At 35.5% G+C, this 23,624-nt stretch overlaps 1 protein-coding gene across 7 annotated transcripts in view; it reads right to left on the reverse strand.

The window, feature by feature from the left end:
- Positions 1 to 438: 438 nt before the first annotated feature.
- The window catches only part of CD47 (CD47 molecule), a 50,429-nt gene continuing 27,243 nt past the window's right edge, over positions 439 to 23,624 (reverse strand). For 2 of the 7 annotated variants that reach the window (XM_043594071.1, XM_043594068.1), the window contains 8 exons: positions 14,101 to 14,208; positions 12,612 to 12,704; positions 11,483 to 11,575; positions 10,572 to 10,664; positions 4,622 to 4,653; positions 3,217 to 3,241; positions 2,573 to 2,605; positions 439 to 682 (listed from right to left, as the gene is read on the reverse strand). In XM_043594071.1, the coding sequence (XP_043450006.1) occupies positions 678 to 682; positions 2,573 to 2,605; positions 3,217 to 3,241; positions 4,622 to 4,653; positions 10,572 to 10,664; positions 11,483 to 11,575; positions 12,612 to 12,704; positions 14,101 to 14,208 (482 nt within the window). In that variant the 3' untranslated portion in view covers positions 439 to 677. Of the gene's footprint in view, positions 683 to 2,572; positions 2,606 to 3,216; positions 3,242 to 4,621; positions 4,654 to 7,722; positions 7,770 to 10,571; positions 10,665 to 11,482; positions 11,576 to 12,611; positions 12,705 to 14,100; positions 14,209 to 23,624 lie in introns of all 7 variants that reach the window. The other 5 variants (XR_006299350.1, XR_006299351.1, XR_006299352.1 and 2 more) reach the window with 5 other exon arrangements.

Genomic DNA, 23,624 nt, shown 5'->3' on the forward strand with positions numbered 1-23,624 from the left:
TAACTCTGAAAAGGATTCATCACACGGTATGCTGAAGGAAGAATGTGTGAATGGCAACCCCCAAGAATGAAGACCATGGTCTCCTGCCGGAGATGTAGGCGGCATTCAAGATGTTCCCAACCAAACTCCTATCTGTACTTAAATTTGCTATTCCTTTGACCCAGAAGTTCCAGAAACCTTACTCGGCTAACACCAGCCATAACTGCCAAAGTGGCTGTGAACCCGAGTCTGCTAAGGTTCTGTGGAAGCCACTGTTCTTCACAGATCTCTCTGGGAAACCAACAGGTTAGCGTCACGTGATTCTCAACCTCAAACCAATTCAAACTGGTAAACTACAGTCAAGAGGCCCTAAGATCTGAAAGGCATCATTCTTGGAAATTAGCCACTCTACCCTTGCCCTTTACTGAATAAAAATAACAACAAAAAACTGGATCTCAATTGGGCACACAACACAGATAATAATTCTTTTATTAACTAAATTACAAATGCTTTGAATAAAAACTTAACTGTAACAATCATTTAAGGGTCAAAGATTTACTTTCTCCCACAGATGAGAACCAGTAATTTTTCTTGTTTTCTTCTCCTGAACAGTGAATCAAGGCCATGGTGCTTAAACACAATTGTATTCCTTTCATGTCTTACTACTTTCCAAATCAGAGTCCATCACTTCACTTCAGTTACTCTGGAAAATTGAAAAATGAACATATAATCATTATTCCTGTCCATTTTCTATGCATTAACAAGTTGATGAATTTTTAAAAATTAAAAGTTTCAGATATACAGCATCTAAAAATAAAGAAAAAAGTGTTTAATCTTAGATTTACAAAGGTCACAGATGTAAACCGGGTAAATCATTAGCCTTTTTAGTTGTAGTAAGTAAAAGGCCAATGCCAAATGAAAATAAAAATCAACAAAGTCTGATAATCTCAGTTGGCTGGGTTGGCTGAGAAGCCAAGAGATGTTGGTTTTTCAATGCAAAAGATATTTACCACAGAATAATACTCTATCACATTCACTTTAGACCTACATCATTCATTTGATGTAAGTGAAATAAACATGCGAGTAGGTGCAAGTGAAAGAGAAAACAGGATTGTGGTCCTTAGAAAGACAGTCTGAAACTGACGAGGCAGACACACTGTGAGGGCCTGGAGCCCACCAGAAAGATTTAAAAAAAGGTTAAAAAAAAGAAAAAAACAAGAACAAATTCTGAACAGCTAAATATTAGCAAAATTAAGGGAATTTCAAAGATCATCATAGACTTTGTATGCTATGAACACACAAAAACTGCTGTATCTACTGACATGGTGGTTCCAAAAAAAGTCACATGAAATTAAAAAAGGAAAATGCACTTGAGGTTCTTACACTAGTTTTCTGAAAACAGAGAAAAGGAGTTTCATTTCTTTATACAACTGCAGAAGAATCACATGGCAGAAGAAAAAGAGCAAAGAAATAAAAACAAAACAAAACAAGAGAATGTAAACATGGACAAACCATGCCACAATTCCAGGTACCAGTTCTTTTTTTGAATGTCACTTAGTTTATTCCTACCAACTGCAAATTTTTTTTTTATTAGGAAGGTGGTGGTTGGTAAATAAAACAAACATTTTTGTAGTAAAGGCTGTGGCTACAACACAAACCTACACAAGTGGAATCGTTCTGTGATTCCTTGTTGAACACAGCCTAACCATTGTTTTAAACTTTGTCCACCAGTACACAATTGGTGTGTTTTTAATCTTATGCAAAAATTAATTGCACTCATGGGAATATAGCCTCTTGTGTTAAATGCTGCACTTTGCCACAGAGGTGAGGAGGTTAAAGCAGTAAAATAGCACACTATTTACATGATCAAGGAATGACTAAATATCAAAGGTATGAAGAAATGTTTGATAAGATAAAAACATACAGTTATTAAAATATTAACAGACTTGAAGTATCACAGCATCTTCAAGCAAAATCAAAATGAATACTCATAGCACTCAATATGTCTGACTTACTTATCTTTAAAAACTAGCAAATGTCTTTGAAATATTCAATACAAAATAGAAGTGATTAGCCCAGAGTTCCAAAACAAGAAGCAAAAGCTGAGTGACTAAACATTTCTTTTTAAATCCTTTTTCAAATGGTTACAACTGAGTCCCTAGTTGGAAAAGCAGAGATATTAAGTCCCCATGAATTAAATGCAACAAATCACCAACACAAGCACAAAAGAAACCCTGTCAAGATGATAAAGATTTGTGCCAGATTATCTATGTGTCTTCTAAAAATCATTTTTAAAAGTTACAGGCACCAGACATTGTAGCTGAAAAATGTTTTTAAAAAAGCAGTAATTTCTCTTTGCTACAAGCAGTTAAGACTGGAAAGTCTGATTAGTGACACCCTACAGCTTTTATATCACTGGTTTTGCAACTTTTAAGAGTAGCTTTAAGTTTTATAAATCAAAAAATGTAGACCTTTATGATTTGACAGTGTCCCTTTTATATACAAAAAAAGCATACTTTAAAGAAGCCCTTTTATTTCTTTTCAATGTTCCTATTTTAATCAATCTATAATTGCAGGTGCATTTTACACTTACCATCATTCATCATTCCTTTTGATTCTTTAAATGCTAAGAATTAGTAACAAGCCAAGCAGTTAGTAAGGTTCAACAATTAGAAATCATTTCTAAATAAATATGCAGTAATATCATGCTAACTATTCCACAGCTATGAAGACAAATTAATTTTAAGTCTATTACTTTATTACAAAAGCATGTCTGTGGCTCATATCCAGACTCTCAAAGGAAACAAAGTCAGTTGGGAACATAGATCTAGGTTTAGGGAGAACGAAAGTGAGATGCTTGGGTCTCACTACATGATGACAGTCTGTATCTGAATTTGTAAATCAGAAACTGAAATTAATTGAGATTCTTTTCTATCGGCTAATATAAGGCAATGGTCTTCTTGCCTAAGTATTGCTTGGCCAATGCAAGCAAGGACTGGAGAGACACTGAGGAGTGCGTTTTTCTCAGAGGTAAGAACATTACAATAGTAATACTCTTAATTATTATTTTAATTATTATATTAATTATAATAATCAAGAAAAGAGAGGTCAGGCAAGAAAAAAATGGGATTTTTTTCCCCAGGCATAGATGGAACATTCTAACTGCTTTGGGGCCAGTTTAAATTATCATCTGGTAATGGATCAAGAAGAATATACAAGTTTGTAATAACCACATACCATTAAGGGGTTCCTCTACAGCTTTCTGGAAAATATTTAAAATATATTTACGTAAAAATAGAATTTATTTCATGTCCTTTTATACTAAAATTTATATATGCTAACATTTAAACTCTATAGTAAAGAGTGAATCCTATAGGCTAAAAACAAAGTAAGGCAATAAAAGTTAAGGAAACAAAGATTGCCAAGTTTACCTGATAGTTTAATAATAACTATTAGTCTTTTAATATTTTTCTATGCAGAATTTCCCACCCACTCTTCCTCTTTCAGTTCAAGAAATTCAAACTTCTCAAAAAAACCGCAAACATAAATAGCAACACAATAATAGATAATACAGTTAAACAAGGGGGGAGACAAAAACACAATCATTTTCAAATCATGCAAGTTGAACTCAGTAACAAGGAAAGAAAATGTGTTAAGATTTAAGGGTCCAATGATTGAATTATCTCTAACAGAGGCACTTTAAACACTGCTGGCTGTTGATGTAGCTACAGCCCCAATCTTTTCAGAATAAACACCCGTGGAAAGATGCACCCTCAGGCCCTCCTTGCCTATCAGGCATGTCTGTGGAAGCTTGTCAGACTCAGGAGTATATGTAATCTCCACTTCCTGCCACAGACAAGAGTCTCAATTTTGGCATTTCAGATAGAGCTACTATTATTCCTTCTAGGAAGGTGAGTACAGTATAGTCCTCTCCAGGTCTTCTTTCCATAAAATAGTTCTTGGGCCTGTCACATGATAATTCTCTACACGGATTTTTTCACCTGCTCATTTATCTGGTTTATTTCCTAATTTGTTCCTTTTCTTGGAATTTTCTTAGATAGCTTTTAAGGTATCCAAGATAGAGTAAAAACTATAGTACAGTTTGGAGGAAGAAAAATGCTTCTAAAATGAGGGAAGAAGGGAAATGAATCATAATTCAGAACAGATATATTTCAGCAATATGTACATTTATTGCATAGATTATTATTTTTAATGAAATCAATTTCATACAAATCTCTCACTCTCATTTTAAAAGCCTGAAGTAACGTTTTGTATACCTACATCAAATGGAGCCAATAGGTGAGGCAATATACTGGAATCAGCTTCCTTCAGCAGAGATAATAACCATTATTCTTACACAGAAACTTTCCAGTTCTGAGAAAGTGAGAAGTCACTTGAGAAATTATTAGCACAATGTTAAGGAATCACTGATTCTGTCCTACTGCAACTAAAATGGCCAGATATATTTTAAAGTAAGTTGGATCTACTCATGCAAAAGTCATGAAATTACTTCAGTGTTCTCTTAATCTGATGGTATACACTGAACAGAGAGCAAAAGGCTTTAGTATCTATCTCAATTATCATTTCTCAGTCAAAACCATCAACTGATCATTCCAAATTCATTTAAGAAAGTTTAACTTACCCTAGGAGGTTGTATAGTCTTCTGATTGGAAGCTGATATAATTAAAAATTGAGAAAATAAATTTAATACGTTAAGGCAATATAATGTTTAATCTCAATGACTATTAATGGTTAATTTCAAATGATTTTATGCATTGATAGAATATAATGATCAAATGACCCACCTACATCAAATAATAAACCAATACATTCTCTCATTTGTACGGGCTATATTTCTCCTAAATCAGCCATTTGTTAAACTTCTTGGTGAAAAATGCTGTCTATCATCTATTCATCCCCACTGTGGACTCTATACCCCTCCCCACTCAACCCAGCCAGAATGTGGACAGAAGGTGGCAATGACCAATCTTCACCTCTACTCCACTGCCTGCCCTTATTAGCTCACTGTTCTCATTCCTTGTGACCCAGTCTTCTCTTCTGCTTCCATCTTTCCAGTTTTCAATGCTCCAAATAGCTAACAAACTGAAAAAAAATATTCAGATCCCTCGGAGTTCAATGAATTCTCCCAGCAGTTAGTTTTAGCCACAATCAACCTCTTCTCCATGTACTCTTTCTCAGTTTTCCAAGTTACCCTTTGCACTGTTTCTGAGTGGACTGGTTAATGAAGGAATACAGGGCATGGAGAAAGAGAGAGGGGAAAAACATTTACTTCAGTTGCATAGGGAGAAAGAGAGAACTTCGTTACAAAAGCCAAGTGAGAAGGACCCAGCGCAGCGGAAGCCAGTCCTAAATCAGAGTCCTATATGTATGAAAGCATGAACCAGCAACATCCTGTGAACAGGCTGGTGGGGGGGTAATGCTATGGGATAGTCAATTATATTATCCTGTGGATTGGATGGAAGGCTGAATTTGCTTGTGAGCTACCGATGCAGGGCCCCAGAACCGCTCTAGTGTTCTGTGCTCTTTACTTACTACCATTCCTCCTCCACATTCACCCCTACCAAGCTTCCAAAGCTGATGGGCAATGGGAGTGAGACCCCACGCAAGGACAGCCAATGTAGAAACCAGCCAGAAGCCAACAGGCTCTCTCAAACAGAGACCATGGTGACTAACTAGCCTGAAAAGTTTTTCTCTCCCACTGGGACCTGAAGAGGAGAAAGAGAAAGTAGACCAGAAAGTTGGTGATGGAAAGGAAGGTGACAAGGAGACAGAAAGCAAGCTGGGAGAGAAGCTCAAAGATTAGAGACAAACATAAGAGAAACTACCAAGGAGAAGACAAGAACAAAATATAAGATGAGGCCATAAAGGAGAGGATGAGCTCTTAGGGAAAGAACCAGAAAGGAACTCACAGTATAATCTGCAGATGGGCACTGACTAACTCTTGTTACTCAGAGGGCAACACGATGATTCAGTTTGTAGAGATGTATCAGAACTTTCTAATTCCTAAACGGCTTACTGTCTCAGCCCCTGTGAGGTCTGGTTATATCTCAGTTCTCAAGAGATCCCCATCTCTGCTAGTGTCACGTGTGGCTTTAAAGTAAATCTCCCTTACAGGAGGCACGGGGGCAGCGGTGTGGTCCTTGCAGCCAAACAAGGAAACCACTTTCTCAAGTAGTATGGAGTGAAATGGGTTGGGAATATGGGTGAATCACATTTAGCAGCCTCTCAAAAGAAGCCAAGCAGAATTATAGAACTTCATTAGGGATCATCACAGTAGTTACATATATATACAAATCACTTCAACTAAACCATGACTCTATGTTCTATCCAAGAAAAGAAAACTGAACAGCTGTGCAAATTTCTGACTGGTAGCGTGAAGGATCAGAGGTAAGATTTTAGAGCTGTATTTTTGAAATCATAAATTTATTTATCAGGATTAACATTAAGAACTTCCAAGTAACTCCTTTTCTATCCTAATAATGTGTAAAGAATAGTTTCTGAGTTCCAATTCTCAGGTCCAGGGAACATCACATTTTGGCTAGACCATTCTGGAAAATAAGAGCTGGGATACCAGTCAGCTGTGCTCTCCCTAGTAGTAGTATAAAACCCAGAAGTGCAAAAGCTAATTTGAGTTTTCACTTGAGTTAATGCTCTCCCACACACATATGACCGAGGTGACAAAATGGCTGTGGTTTATCTGTTCTTACCATGCCTAAGGCACTACACACATACATACATATGTGTATATGTGTGTGTATGTAGTCACATATATATGTAGCTTAAATACATATATTTATTTATTTTTAAGCCACAAGCTTTAAGGATTCCATATGAGCCCCCTTGCAAGGTTTCTTCCTGATTTGTTCTTCTCTCCCTGAAACATCTGATGACATGACACAAATATATTTCTACGTTTTGAATTTTCAGAAATATTTTTCCTACTGATAGCAGACCTACCTCTTCCTAACATCCTAACAGTGAACTATAAAAATATCACTTATATATATTCACTCCATGTCATTCTAAAACAAGTGATATGTTGTGATAAATCTGGTTTTTGATTACTAGTAGGTTGATTTATAACAAAACATAATTATATGTCTTTATACTGAGCTGGTAATGGCTTAAAAAAAAAAGGAAAACAAAATGAACAAGTATGGACTCTTATAAATAATGGATATAAATGCCCCATATAATCAACAAACCTAATTCTAGTGAGTTTAGTTAGCAGTATTTAATTTTCTATGTGATTCACATTATTCTTATCTCCAACACCAATTTCATTTTGTAAAACTTAAATACTTCCAGTAATAAAAAAAAAAATCCAACAGTTTAAAAAGACCATAAAAAGTGAAAGTTAAAATCTTACTTCTAAAGTAACAATTAAGGCTACAAATTTAAACTTGGAAATAATAAAAATAACAGTTAAAATTCTCATAGGGCCATTAACTTACTCTTAAAAAAGATAGCTTGGATTTTAACAACAACAAAATCTGAGAATTTTATTGCATTTAAGTCAAGACACATTCATTAGGCTTTTCCAAAACAGAGCACAATGAGTAAAATTTATTTTGGAAACACAATTACTTGCCTCCTGATAAAAATGCTAAAATTTGCAACCTTAATGTTACATATACTGATATTTACACACTCAGATTATATAAGAAAAACACACTAATTTTCCTATTCTACCACATTATCTAAAGAGCAACTTTCCTGTACCTTTTCTCTTCTTGCCCTTCAACTGACCGAAGGTGTGCCTCTGAATTCTGGCATTAGACAAGTTGATTTGGAAAGTTACTTTAGAATATTCTCAAAATATCAATAAAATTGGACTAAATTCTTAACATATAAATATTTATATGCTAAACTATGATAAAGAAAAAATTGGGGGAACTCTTTTAGGATTTTACTTTCACTTCGATTTTTCACATGAGAACAGTATGTGTGTTACTACACTGGTTTCCCAAGCTTCTTTGGGAGATAAGCTATGGAGAAGGGAGAGACAGGACCCAGGAGGTGGTAGCTAGACAATGCCTATTTCCACCTGAGTCGGCATTCCAGACCTGTTGGCAATTCTACTGAACATCATTCTTTGTTAGACATGGAAGGCATGGGGAGCAAGGCAATAAAAGGGAGGATGATCCAGGGGTGCCTGGTGGCTCAGTCGGTTAAGTGTCTGACTTCAGATGAGGTCATGATCTCACAGTCCTTGAGTTCAAGCCCCATGTCCAGCTCTGTGCTGACAGCTCAGAGCCTGAAGCCTGCTTCAGATTCTGTGTCCCACTCTCTCTTTGTCCCTCCCCCACGCGCATGCGTGCTCTCTCTCAAAAGTAATAAGCAAACATTTAAAAAAAGGGAGGATGATCCAGACAATGAGGAATAAACAGAACAAAGAGCCATCAAAGACACCTAATACTACATCATGTTGTAGGAATATTGAGGAGAACATTGTATTCTCAAACATTCACACAGAGCAATGTAACTAGCAGTATCAACTTCAAGAACCACACAAATGGGGACTGGAATACTCAACAAAAATAGAATATGTATCAACATTCATAATGTGATGCTCATGATAGCTACTACCATTTGGCTGAGAGGTCTTCATTGTATTTTATGGACCTGTGAGTCATGAACTAAGAAAATTTCATTGAGGAAACAACTCTGATTTATGAGAACACATAAACCAAAGATAGGGAGATTTTAGTTAAGTATTTTGTTTATCTAACAAGCATTAACTAGATAGGGACAAAAGAATATGTAACAAAACTGAACTCAATGATCAGTCAGCAAAAGCTGAGGTTAAGAAACAAAGGTAAAGTTTCTTTGACAATATTATGTAAGCCATATGGAAAATTATTTGACTAACAATTCAAGGTTCATATAATTTTTGAAACACAGTAAAGTTCACCTAAAGCAGAACACTGATTTTTTTTTTTTACTCTATTATTTGGCAACTTTTGATTATTTTGACAAATTTTTAAGAGTCTGGTTTACTGCTTAAATAAAAAAAACAACTTTTTAAAAGGGATACTAATGTAAACCAATTGTAGGGAACATTTTTAGCTTAAATCAGACAACATACTACCTAAAAGCATCTGCCTCTATGTATAAAAAATAAGAATTTATATAGACATCTGTTATTTGAAAATTGGCAGATTAAAGATGAAATTCAAAAAAATTAGCTAATTCCAACTTACTAACCATTTATTTTAAAGGTAGTAAAAACAACATGGAAGGATCCAGAGTGTATAATGCTAAGTGAAATAAGTCAGTGAGAGAAAGACAAACACCATATGATTTCACTGATATGTGGAATTTAAGAAACAAAAACAAAGGAAAAAAGAGACAACAAAAATAAGATTCTTAATTATACAGAACTGGTGGTTACCAGAGGGGAGGTGGGTGGAGGATGGGGGAAATAGGCAAAGGGAAGTAAAAAGCACACTCCTCATCATGAGCACTGAATAATGTATAGAACTATTGAGTCATTAATATTGTGTACCTGAAACTAACATAACACTGTATGTTAATTATACTGGATTTTAAAAATTAATTAATTAATTAATTAAAAGGTAGCAAAAGCCTGAATTTTAAAGCTCCATGTTTTTATTATATTCGTTTCGTTGCTGTTGTTGTTGTTTTGGGAGGTTTTATTTTATTTTATTGTATTGTATTTTTAATTTTATTGAAATCCAAGTTAGTTGACATATAGTGTGTTAATAGTTTCAGGCATAGAATTTAATGATTCATCACTTACGTATAACACCCAGTGCTCATCCCAACAGTGCCCTTCTTGGTACCCATCACCCATTTAGCTCATCTCCCCTATTCCCCTTCCCTCCAGCAACCTTCAGTTTGTTCCCTATATTTAAGAGTCTCTTAAGTAAAAATATTTTAAAGTCAAGTAAAGTCAAAAGACACTGTTCTTTTAACAAAAGTGACAGATTTTGAATTTCAACCTGTCTACTTAGGGGAGCCAAGGTCTATAAACAATCTGCAAGAGGAGCAAGTAACAACTAGGTCTCTCATAGAAACAATGGGACAATTAAAAATCTTTTTCTATTAAAATGAATCTTTGCCCCACTTCAGGCTCTGTGCTGACAGCTTAGAGCCTGGAGCCTGTTTCAGATTCTGTGTCTCCCCCTCCCTCTGCCCCTGTCCTGCTCACACTCTGTCTCTTGTCTCTAAAAAAGTGGGTAAACGTTAAAAAAATAAATAAATAAAAATAAAAAATAAAAAAATATAAAACGAATCTTCAACATTCTCTCCTTTTAGCTAGTATAGTTTATACATTCTAAAACATAAAGCCATTTTTTAAAAAATAGTTTATAATCTAAAATTTTCATTAATTCATATTACTTCTACCCTCTTTCATTACCCCCAAATCATTCCAATTTTATTATTTAAGAAATACAGCTGCATTCATGATATATTCTCGTTTTTGGGAAAACTGATAAATTTCTTTAGTCAAACCATAAGAGCCAATCAAAGCATTACATTCGTTATATTTCAATTATATAACTGAAATTCTCGGCACAGGCTAACAAAAAATAAGATTGACTTACCAACAAGTTTCATATAAACTAATCCAAGTAATTCTGCTAGAGCTATAATACCCAAACCTGAAATCAGAAGAGGGCCGTTCACTGGGGTGCACTCTGTAAAAACAAGTGAGATTTTACATTAAAAATCTACATGAAATAAGTTATCTTTTTAAAAGAACAAACAACAATAAATCAAGTTTTAAGGAGAGTAATTCTTTTTCTAATTATTAAGAAACAAAAACTACCTACATATATTCATCATTATTAACTCAGTGAAATGCCTCCAAATTATTAAAAGACAAAAGATTTTGTTTGCATAACATGTGCCTTATCACATCAAGACTAATAGAAAATAGTGTGTAAAGCCTTAGGTTCCAACCAATTAGAGGCTGGTTATTTAAAAAATTCTCCCACAAATATAGGCACAGCAGTTTGGCTGCTAGAATAATCAGCCCACAAGCCATATACAGCCAATATTCTCATGGCAATATGGAAAGCACTATTCTCAGTGGGGAAAAAATGAGAGTTAAAAAAAGAAAGCTCACAAAGCCCACAACACCAAATGCTGGCAAGGATGTGGAGCAACAGGAACTCTCATTCATTGCTGGTGGGAATGCAAAATGGCACAGCCACTTTGTAAGATAGGTTGGCAATTCGTTACAAGCTAAATATGTTCTTAACATAACAACCCAGCAATCACACTCCTTGGTATTTACTTAAATGGAGTTGAAAACTTATGTCCACACAAAAACACGCACATGGATGTTTATAGTAGCTTTATTCTTAATCATCAAAAACTGAAAGCAGCAGGATGTCCTTCAATAGGGGAATGGATGAATGGATAAAGAAGAAGAAGGAGAGGAGGAAGAAGAGCTCTGTCCAAGAGAAATCTGTAGTTAAAAACTGGGATGAGAGAAGAACGTAACCCTTACCTGAGACACAGAGGCTTAGTCCAACCACAGAGAGCACATAGCCCAGTACCTGAAGGATCAATATGGCGATGGTGAAGGAAGACATCCAAACACCTGAAGAAAGAAAAAGTGGGTTGAGAGCATTTAAGAAGCAATCATACCGACTTGTATTTTGTGCAATCAAAAATAATATCCAGTGACCATAGACTGACTCTGGATTTCCTTATGAGATGCTTGATTCTTTCCCAACGATTTAAACTTTGCCTTTTCACACAAGTAGTCTGTTCCAGAGTCACACGTTCAGCAGTCTTTTATTTTCACAGTGAGCTGAGCTGGACTGGTGCTTTTTACCCCAAACCTTAGAACAATGCTGCTTTTACCACATTTGTGCATTTTACAGTATGAATGGCTATTATGCGTGACTTCACCACATGCACATAAAATTACTCTAGCAAAGAGAACCATTATGCAAAACATGCTGCTGTAAACATCATAACCTCTGTCTCGTGTGCCTAGATCTGTGATTTTATAACAAATTAATAACTTTCCAATGTACACCAAGCCAGAGATAAGCTCAAAGACCGAGTTAAATGTGCAAATAGGAAAAAACAGACTGTAAAAATAACAAAAATATGTTAGTGATTGACTCCAAAAATGCAGTGAAGATTATACCAATTACAATTTGGATACTTGCATCATCTTTTAAAACTACAATGTTGAGATTTGCCAATAACTAAAAAAGATATATTTCTATTTATAATTGATAACCCTAATTTGTAGAACTATTTTTTAAGACAGGCTTGGCAAAAGAAGAGAAAGGGCATGTTTAATGTCTACTTATAACTTGAAAAAACTGAAATAAAAATATGAAGATAATCATTAAGAAATTATATAACATAATTTAAAAAATCCACTGGCTAGCATCAAATATATATGAAAATTACTTTTTATTAAATAATAGAATGCCCTGAAAACCTAAGCTAACCTTGAAATTAATCCACACAGGGAAAGTGTTACTAAGAACATAAGCCGACTTTTATCAGGTTGTGAAAAAAAGAAAAAAAGAAAATCATACAAGAAATATTTTAACCAAAAATGTTTTCAAAAAGAAAAAGGTAGACAAAATCATGCTATAACAACATATACTTACCTATCATAAACACACAGTACTGAAGTAATATTAAAATCACTGTAGGAACCACAATTAAACCAAGTCCACAAGAATTCTTTGTTGAATATTCACCTGTTAATAAAAATAACATTAAAAATATTATCCTGTGTACTTCCTACTTTACAGGAAGTTAAAGTACTCAAAGTTACTAAGTGTATTAACCTCAATACTATTCTTACAAACTGCAAAAGGTTCAAAAATATATTTCTCCCAAAACTTCACACAAAACAACTATTTTTTAATTTTATTTTTTAATGTTTTATTTATTTTTGAGATAGAGAGAGACAGAGCGTGAGCAGGGGAGGGCAGAGAGAGAGAGAGAGAGAGACACAGAATCCAAAGCAGGCTCCAGGCTCTGAGCTGTCAGCACAGAGCCCAACGTGGGGCTTGAACTCACAAAACGTGAGATCATGACCTGAGCCGAAGTCAGACGCTCAACCGACTGAGCCACCCAGGCACCCCACAACTATTTTTTTATTAAGACCAAACTTAAAACATCTACTAAATGTCAACATCTAAGTCTCAACATGTGGAAACCTTGACTTGGCTTTGCCTCAACTACCCACAGAATTCCAGTGAGAAGCTTGGGAGTCCCTCTTACTATTCCCTTTACTTGCTGTGTTCAATCTGTCCCAAAGTCAAAACAGTTGTTCTTTCAAGTTATCTTCTCAACTCTTCTCGTCCTCCCGGTGTCCTAACTCCAGAGGCAAACAGAGCTGCCAAATTTATGTTCCTAAACAGTACACTGTACTGTATCTAGCTCCAAAGCAATGACAGATCTCTCCAGTCTGCTCTGTGGGTCCCAGCTCATATCTGCCATCTTTCCATGTGCTGCACTCCCTTTCTTCCCCCTTCCACTCCCATCTTCCAAAAACAAGTAGTTTCAGGTAGAATTGTTTCCTACACCCATCCCCACTTCCAGGTCTTGGCAAATGAAGTCTGCCTCTGCAGTGGGGTGAATGATGGCCCTAAAGATACATCCACCTCCAAATCCCTGGAGCCTGTGAATATTAACTTCTATGGCAAAAGAATATTACATTATATAGCAAAGGATGATTCAGTTAAGGATCCTGAAAGGAGGAGTTTATCCTGGATTATCCAGGTGGGCCCTAAATGTAATGACAAGTGTCTCTGTAAGACAGGCAGAGAGAGATTTGACAAAGACACTACTGCGGCAGCAATGGAAATTATGGCGCCATAAGCCAAGGAGCTACAGAGTGCCAGCAAACATCAGAAGCCAGAAGAGGCAAAGAATGGTTTCTCCCCAAGAGCCTCAGGAGGGATTATGGTGTTGAGGACATCTTTAGTTCAGCTTTATGGCCTCCAGAACTGTGAGAAAATTTCTACACTTTTAAGACACCTCCTTTGTGGTAATGTGTTACAACAGCCCTATGAGCCCCCCCACCCCACTGCCCCCGGGTCCTCATTTCCATCAATCCTGCGTCATTCATATAACTGTGTATCTTACCTGGGACAAAAACAATGGCTCCAACAATGACAGCTATAGTGAGCACTAGTCCACCAACAAATAAAAGAATGGTTTTCTCCTTCATGAGACTGGATTTATATTTAAGCGCTTAAAAAAAAAACAAAACACAAAGAATTACATGAACCCAATCACAAAAAGTAAAGCCATTTCTGTAACATGAAATGCAGAGATAAACTGTAACTTACTGTAACTGAATAATCTTTGAGGAACAACTCCCTCCTATCATGTGAAGCTACCTCAAATCTTTTTCGTAAGTCGTTATCTAAATTATTGTCATGGCAGTATAAATATGGGCACTAAATTTAAAGGTGATGCTTTATTCCCCTATATTTAAAGAATGAAGGTATATACATCAGGCTTTCTAAATTAAGGCATTATTATTTTGGGCCAGATAACTCTGTTCCGTGTATTATACAATGTTTAGTATCCCTGGCTTCTACACACTCTATGCCATGAATGGCTCCCCAGTTGTGTCAATCAGAAATGTCTCCAGACATTGTCAAATGTCGCCTGAGGAACAAAACTGCCTCAGGTTTACAAATGATATACATACACTGATGAGAAATAACTGGCTACTTAGTAAAATATAAAATTAGGAAAGCATTTGGAATTCTAGATTGTTTTGAAAAAGTAGAATAAACACTAGACACATCAGACCCTTTTGGTATCCTGAGGGTAAAACATGTTTACATTGTTCAATTAAAATAATTGTATAAAAACAAACTACGAATACTCAATAGCACTCATCATATGTGTTCCTGTTTTTGGTGCTAGCTCTATTGTCAAGTATCTAATACCTTCCTTGAAAGAATATAATGGATAAGCCTAAAAATATTAGAGTTGCCCCCTGAAACAACACAGGTGTTGGGAGCACTGACCTCCCTCACCATCTGCAGTCCAAAATCCAAGTATAAAACTTTTGACTCCCCCAAAACTTCACCACTAATAGCCTAGTGTTGACTAGAAGCCTCACTAATAACATAAACAGGCGATTAATACATATTTTGTATGTTAGGTGTATCATGTCCTGAATTATAAGAAAGTAAGCTACAGAAAAGGAAATATTAAGAAAATCACAAGGAAGGGAATATATATTTTATGTATATATATATATATATATATATATATATATATATATATAGCATTGGACCATAAAAAATCCACATATAAGTGGACCCACAGAGTTCAAACCCATGTTGTTCAAGAGTTAACTGTATTTCTTTTGCTATACATTCACCTTTTGGGTTCTGTTTTGGCTAATACTAATTTTTCACCAAGAAAGTTGTTAAAGTAACGTAAAAGGAGGCTGAGTAGCAGAATGTATGACAGAAATTCTGCTGTGTTTCATACACACAAGATTCTCCATGCCATTGATCAATGGGTGACTGAACTGAGGTGAAGATTTTTTAAATGTTATATTTAGCATTTAATCTGCTTCAACTAAAATGACAAACTATAAATATATATTTATACATTGCTAGTTATAAATATGTTTATTTATAATTAAATATAATTTTAAAAACAATAAACCCTTAAATGACCATAACAAAATCTATGTATAAGGTATTATAACCTAGGATTCCATTATAGTCTATGGTTAAGATGTTAAGATACAATGCAGGCACCTGAAGATTTTTTAACTCCCTACCTATTTTAGGTTGTAATCATACTTTAGATTGTAACCTCAACTTTATTCTCTCCAGGGGGATATGGAAGGCTAAGCAATAACCAGTCCTGAAGCTGAGTAATCAAATCCACGTTCATCAGAAAAGAGAATCAATATGGCAAGTTACCCAAGATTTCATTTGACTCATCCAGCTTTGAAACTTACGTGACTATGATTCAATCATGTTCCTGACTTATTACAGGGCACCAGTGTTCACATCTTCCCTATTTTCTAGGCTCAAACACTGTTTAGGATGAAACTCCATGTACAGGTCACAAAAGGCACAAATATGGTTTAAAAAAAGAAAATTTTCTCTAGACATATGTCAGATTTCTGATTTAATCCCATGCATACTGTTATCTAAATAGAGCCTGAAAGTTCTGCAAAAGGGTTATAAAATAGAAGTTGTGTTTCAAACGTACCTCACAATCAATCAAACATTTATGAGACTCTGGTTTAATTCAACACATAAAAGAGTTACTAAGATCATGTAGCAAGAATTCACCTCGGAGTACAGTACAAATTCATGCAAAGAGGCAGACATATCATTCTTAACAAAAAATAAGAGTGTGAACCTCATATAAAATTCCACCTTTTCAGACTCAGAAGAGCTTTAGGAGAAAAATAATGCCAACGATAGTCACAAAAATAAACCACCACTTTTCAAACCTTTGCATATAAATGCACTACATGTTCCAGATAGCTGTTGTTCCTGTTAATTAGTTCAACTACTACTTATTTTCAAGGATACTATCTTCTTCCTTAAATTAAGTAGCCATTTCTATCAAAAATATCAGTGGAGTCTACTTATGTAACCACAGGCAATGAAGGAGTTCATCTCTATATACCTTTAGTGAACCTATAAAAACAAATTCTTTTGACTCATTTTCTTGCTCATGATGGTGCCTATGCAGGTCCTACAGCAAGAATGGAGAAAGCACCTTGTTGCTAAGTCAGCTGTCAAAGTTTTCAGTGTAGCTAAAAAGTCAGGAATCTGATATAGATGTCAGAGAACCCAATAATCTCAAGGATCTTTTATTGGTGATTTTTTCTGGCCCTTTATTAAGTATAATTACTCTTATTTATCAAACCTATAAAAACTTTAAATGTATCAAAGAAAATAAATTCAAGTAATTTCCCACTTAGCATTAAGATAAAAATGATACAATGTGCCTTTTTTTATAATTCAAATCTAATAGACTTTATTTTCTTTTAATATTCTGACAATTTTGTTTCAAATTTTTATTTCAATTCTAGTTAGCCAATAGTGTAATATTGGTTTCAAAAGTAGAATTTAGTTATTCTTCACTTACAACACCTAATGCTCACCACAAGTACCCTCCTTAATGCCCCCTTGCCCATTTATAGCCCATCCCCCTGCCCACCTCCCTCCATCAATCCTCAGTTTGTTCTCTACAGTAAAGAGTCTCTTATGGCTTGTTTCCCTCTTTTTTTCCCTTCCCACGTGCTGTTTTGTTTTTTAAATCCCACATACAAGTAAAATCATATGGTATTTGTCTTTCTCTGATGACTTTCACTTAGTGTAATACACTAGCTCCATCCACATTCTTGTAAATGGCAAGATTTCATTCCTTTTGATGGCTGAGTAATATTCCAGTGTGTGTGTGTGTCTGTGTGTATCCCACGTCTTCTTTATCCATTCATTGGTCAATGGACATTTGGGCTCTTTCCATAGTTTAGCGATTGTTGATAGTGTTTCTATAAACACTGGGGTGCAAGTGTCCCTTTGAATCTGTATTTTTGTATCCTTTGGTTAAGTACCTAATAGGGCAATTGCTGGGCTGTAGGGTAGTTTTATCTTTAACTTTCTGAGGAAACTCCATACTGTTTTCCAGAGTGGCTGCACCAGTTTGCATTCCCACCAACAGTGTAAGAGGGTTCCGCTTTCTCTGCATCCTTGCCAACATCTGTTGTTTCCTGTGCTAATTTTAGCCATTCTGACAAGTGTCAGGTGCTATTTCATTGTGGTTTTGATTTGTATATCCCTGGTGATGAGCAATATTGAGCATCTTTTCATGTGTCTGTTAGCCATCTGGATGTCTTCTTTGGAAAAATGTCTTTTGAGGTCTTCTGCCCATTTCTTAATTGGATAATTTGTTTTTTGGGTGTTCAGTTGGATAAGTTCTTTGTAAATTTTGGATACTAACCCTTTATCAGCTATGCTGTTTGCAAATGTCTTCTCCCATTCCACAGAGTGCCTCTGAGTTTTGTTGTTTCCTTTGCTGTGCAGAAGCTTTTTATCTTGAAGTCTCAATAGTTCATGTTTGCTTTTGTTTCCCTTGCCTCCAAAGATGTGTCTAGTAAGAAGATGCTACGGCCAAGGTCAAAGATGTTGTTGCCTGTTTTCTCCTTTAGGATTTTGATGGTTTCCTGGCTCACACTTAGGCCTTTCATCCATTTTGAGTTTATTTTTGTGTATGGTGTGAGGAAGTGGTCCAGTTTCATTCTTCTGACCTTAACTGCAGGCTCTTATCAAACTTCCTGGTTGTTTAGCATAGATTTTTAAAATCTATGTAATTTTAAAAATCAGCACGTGTTAAAAGATTCTCCTCAGCTAAAAGTACTGAAATCAATACAAAAAATAAAATAAGACAATAACACTCCTTGTGTTTTAAGACTTTATTTTTTTAGTATAGTTTTAGGTTTACAACAAAATGAAAGGAAGGTACAGAGAATTCCCATATATACCCTACCCCTAAACACGAGTGACCTTCCCCATTATCAACATTACTCATCAAAATGGTATATTTTCTACAAAGGATAAACCTATGTTGACACATCCTAATCATCCAAAGTCCCTAGTTTACCGTAGGGGTTCACTCTTGTTGTATGTTCTTGAGTTTATAGAAATGCATAATGACACCTATCCATCATTATATCGTACAGAGTAACTTCACTGCCCTAAAAATCCTGTGCTCTGGCCTATGCATTTCTCCTCCACCCCTAGCCCCTTCCCTGGCAATCACTCATCTTTTTATTATATCCACAATTGTGGCTCTTTCAGAGTGTCTTATAATTGGTATCATAAAGTATGCAGCCTTTTCAGATTGACTTCACTTAATAATATGTATTTAAGTATCCCCCATGTCTTTTCATGGCAACTTGAGAGCTCATTTCTTTTTATTGTTGAATAATATCCATGTATGGATGTACCAGTTTATCCACTCACCTGTTGTAGAACAGTAAAGCTGCCATAAATATCTGTGTGCCAGTTTCTGTGTGGACGTAAGTTTCCAACTCCACTTGGATAAATATCAAGGAGCACAACTGCCAGATTATATGGGAAGAACATGTTCAGATTTTAAAGAAACTGCCAAACTGTCCTCCAAGGTGGCTGTACCATTTTGCATTCCCATTAGCAATGTATGAGAGTTCCTACTGCTCTACATCCTCATAAGCATTTGGTGTTGTCAGTATTTATATTTTTAACAAAAACTTATAACCCTAATGCTGCCTGACAAAGGAGTACCAAATATATGGGGAGAACTATTTTTGACAATAAATTAGGAATTCTAAAATTTTCCCCTTTTACATATTCTATAAAATAATTAAATATAGCCAGCTACTTCTCAGAAATGAGCGAGGCTGATTAATTTGTTTGTTTTAGAAATATTTACTATGTACCGACAATGTAGCAAGCCCTTTTCTTAGCTGAAATCCTATCAATGAAATCAAGGTACAAGTAGAAGATTATGCAACAATAATGGTGCACTTACCATGTGATAATCACTATTCTAAGTGCTGGCATTGAACAAAAAACCCAAATACTTCTGCCTCAAAGCCCTTACATTCTAGTGTGTGTGTGTGTGTGTGTACATGCGTGTGCACCTGTATGTGTGTGTTAGGGGTAAGGGAGAAGCGACTGATGGAATGTTATTCCCTGGCCTTCTTTCCCAGTTCAGTAAAAGGTGTGGGTCTCCTCTAGCCTAAGAAAGCTCCTTTATGTATTTAATCTTCAAATTCAAATGTGAATAAAAAAATGACATGTCCCTCTAACCACCTGAAACAACAGCTAATGTCATGAATACATAGTCCACTTAGGTTTTCTTGTCTCCTTGTGACTAACAGAAAGGACATACAAGAAAAAAATGCAGGCTGTGGTTGATAAAATAGAGTGAAATTACCAGATCAACTTGGAGATCAAATAAAAGCTGTCACCCTAGTTTTCATGATATTCCAAAGACAGGATTCAATATGCCCATACAGATCTACAAAGACCTCAGTCTATCCAACCAACAAACCCCCAAATCTATGAATGCGATATCTGCTCAAAGGCATGACATTTAGATGTTTCCTCTACTGAGTGGTCAGTGAGTTAGTGGTCAGATAAGAAGGCTAACCAGCGAGATGTAATGCATACCAGATTAAGAATAAATCATAAAGGGAGACATGTCTGACTTCATTATTTTCTGACAACTTTAGGAGAGTAATTGTAAGATCTTTTTGGTATCTGTTCAGCTGCAAATCAATATTGTCTTTGATGCAGGATAAAACACATCCAATCACTTTGAAAGTGAAATTACAATTTCCAAATTTTTAATTATTTAATTAAATTACTACTTTACAAATATTTAACATACTCATAAAAAAATAACAAAGGCTATGTGAATCTGGTGCTGGAGAAAACAGAATATGAATACCCATTGATTACTTGCCAAAAGGCAAGTAAAGGATTTTATAATAAACTGCATGCACTATCCAACTGGCTTTGATGAAACAATTTGGTAAAAATGAATCCTGACTAAAAATCACATTCCTGGTCTATAGGACACAGAAATAAAAAAGCCCAGGCACTGTACAGAAAGTACTTTGAATACAGAAGATTTAAGAAGAGGATGTCCAACACAGTAACTTCCTTTCCTTGGTTCCAAATGTTCCCTGATCTTATGGATGGTGCCATAACTTCAGAGTAAATGCAGGAAGCTGGGATGCTCGAATTTGTAAAAAGTCGAAGGAATAACAATTACATTTCTACAAGAGTACACTGCCAAGCTACAGTTTTGTTCAGTTCTTCCTACAATAAAACCAGGGCATAAAAACATTTAATAACACAGTGTGATAATTATGTGGAAAGGACCAAGGGAAGGCACTCTAAGTCCAAGATTAGTGAATGAAATTCAAAGGAAACTTAATAACAAAGTCCTATTAATAGTATCCATCAACCAGGGCACAGAATGATTCTTTGTAATAGTATTTATTGTGCTAATATTTTACCTTCCTGGATAGAAATTTCCTGGAGCAAATTAGTATATATCCTCACTTCTTCAGAATGATTTTTCTGATCTACAAAGAAATCCCCTGTTCCATTACGTTATTTTTTTAGGTGTGCTCATGGTCTAACTACTTTCAATATCAATAAAATAGTCCTAAAAATTGGATTCAAGGTCTTAATAGGATCTCAAAGCTGTTGTAATTTTTTTCCTTGAATTTCGCAACAATGACTTCTACAGGAACATATAACCAAATACCTCTGAGCAGTAACCAAAATCTTTGTGGAGTAATTTTGAGCAAGGACTAGAAAGTTAGAAAAGGACATGAAAGATGCCCAGAATGCATGAATATGAAATAAATTACAGTGGTCCTTGCTTGGCTCAGTTTCAATATGCATGAATTTCAGTTGCCATGGTTTAAATAACACAAATGCCCCCAAATTACAGTAGAAATTTCAGTTATCGCAATACCACAATAAATTAACTGAGTACTTGCATGAAGTGCAAACTTCACTGTTATCTCTTCAGTACACAAATCACCCTGTTAATATCAGATGTGTATCATGATCAGTGACCAATCATGTAACTTCTTTCAAAGACTGTTGGTGACTGCTCACTGAACACCTGTTATTCAGTTCATGCACAGACAGCAAAGCAGGTGTTGTGTAACTTCCTTGTGTCCCAGTAATAAATCAGTGTGATACTTTATGATGGATTATCAAAGCAGGAAACAGGCAACAAAGATGAAAGAGTAAAGAAATATAAAGTGGTAATGTTGGAAGTGAAATTCGAATAAAATGTAAATGGCATCATAGAAGAAACAACTGGATGAGGGAATATCAACAATACTGCCATTCAAGGGACTCTAGATATACAGTCAGAGAAACTCAGTAAAAGTGAACTTATTGGCATAAATGGGGACAGTGAGTAGGTTGTGACAAAAGGAACACAGATGTCCCAAGAGCGGTGACTCTGGCAAAAAACTTCACATGAAAGAAATTGTGGGAGATATTGTTTAACCCTGTAAATGCAAAAGATAAAATGTTGGAAGCTGATCCCAACTTAAAAAGGAGTATGACAATTCACTGAGGCATAAAAAAGATGCCTGCTCTGTATTCAAAGTTCTATAATAAGAAGGAGGTAAGTCCAAATGTCCACGGATGGATGAATGGATAAAGAAGATGTGGTATATATATATATACACACATATATATACATACACACACACACACACACACACACACACACCATGGAGTATTACTCGGCAATCAAAAAGAATGAAATTCTGCCATTTGCAACTATGTGGATGAAACTAGAGGGTACTATGCTAAGAGAAAATAGTCAGAGACAGACAAATATCATATGACTTCACTCATATGAGGGCTTTAAGATACAAAACAGATGAACATAAGGGAAGGGAAGGGAAGCAAAAATACTATAAAAACAGGGAGGGGGACAAAACATAAGAGACTCTTAAATATGGAGAACAAACAGAGGGTTACTGGAGGGGTTGTGGGAGGGGGGACGGGCTAAATGGGTAAGAGGCATTAAGGAATCTACTCCCGAAATCATTGTTGCACTATATGCTAACTAACTTGGATGTAAATTAAAAATAAATAAATAAATAAATAAATAAATGGTAAAAAAAAAAAATAAATAAGGAGGCAAGCACTGTTCCAACTACTCTTGATGAAACACTTTAATTCTCAATGTTTTTGATGTTTCAATTTACCGTCTACTATTACTTTTTTCCTTTCCTACTAGTGTTATTACTGACAGTAAAAGTTTTAATGTTTTGACAAAAATGTTAAAGGTCGTGGAGCAATAGTAGGTTTTTGCATTTATTTTAGATTGCTTTGCAAAGTTTCAGCTTACCTGGTCACATTTATTGTCTCACAGTTTTGTGGAAAGACTCCTTGTAAAAAGTTCAAAGGAAGGAAAAGTAAGAATGTATATGCCTAACTCAAAGAATTTCAGAATGTTAGTAAGTTCCTGATATGGAATTGAATCTTAACCCTATAGGAACCAGAGATTTTGGTGGGTAACACTTGAAACCACTTATGAAACACCTAAATGATAGAAATTACCTGGTATGTTGTCAAAGACTAAGAAAGAAGAAACCTGGAAATCAAGCCAGTATCTTAATTGTCATTAAGGGAAACTGTCAAGCAGGAAACTGTGAGTTGGTATAGTTTTAGAAAAAAACACAAAGTGCCTCAAATATAATACTACTAGGGATTTGTGACTTTGGTTGAGACTCAGGGTTTGATTCTAGTAACCGCTGAGCTTGCTAAGCATTAAGATTCTGCTTAAAAGTTTATGAGTTAAAGATAAAGGCAAAGATGTTCAGGAACATTTCCCTGTGAGAAACCTTTGTCTTCAAAACATGGTCTAGGGCTCACCAAGTCCTGGCTTGGCTTCAGCAGTTTAAAAGTCTTCTCAGGCTTCTTCCTCAGTAGGATCAATCGCATCTTGAGATACAGTTCAAGATACATTTCTGGTAGAAAGTAACTCTTTCTCCTAAAAATGAAGGTACAACCTGTTCTTTACTACATGTTTAGCCTATGGGAAGTCCAAGTTTAATCTTGGGCTACCAAAAGACTGAC

This window comes from Prionailurus bengalensis, chromosome C2 (assembly GCF_016509475.1).
Source record: "Prionailurus bengalensis isolate Pbe53 chromosome C2, Fcat_Pben_1.1_paternal_pri, whole genome shotgun sequence".
NCBI classification, from domain to species: Eukaryota; Metazoa; Chordata; class Mammalia; order Carnivora; family Felidae; genus Prionailurus; species Prionailurus bengalensis.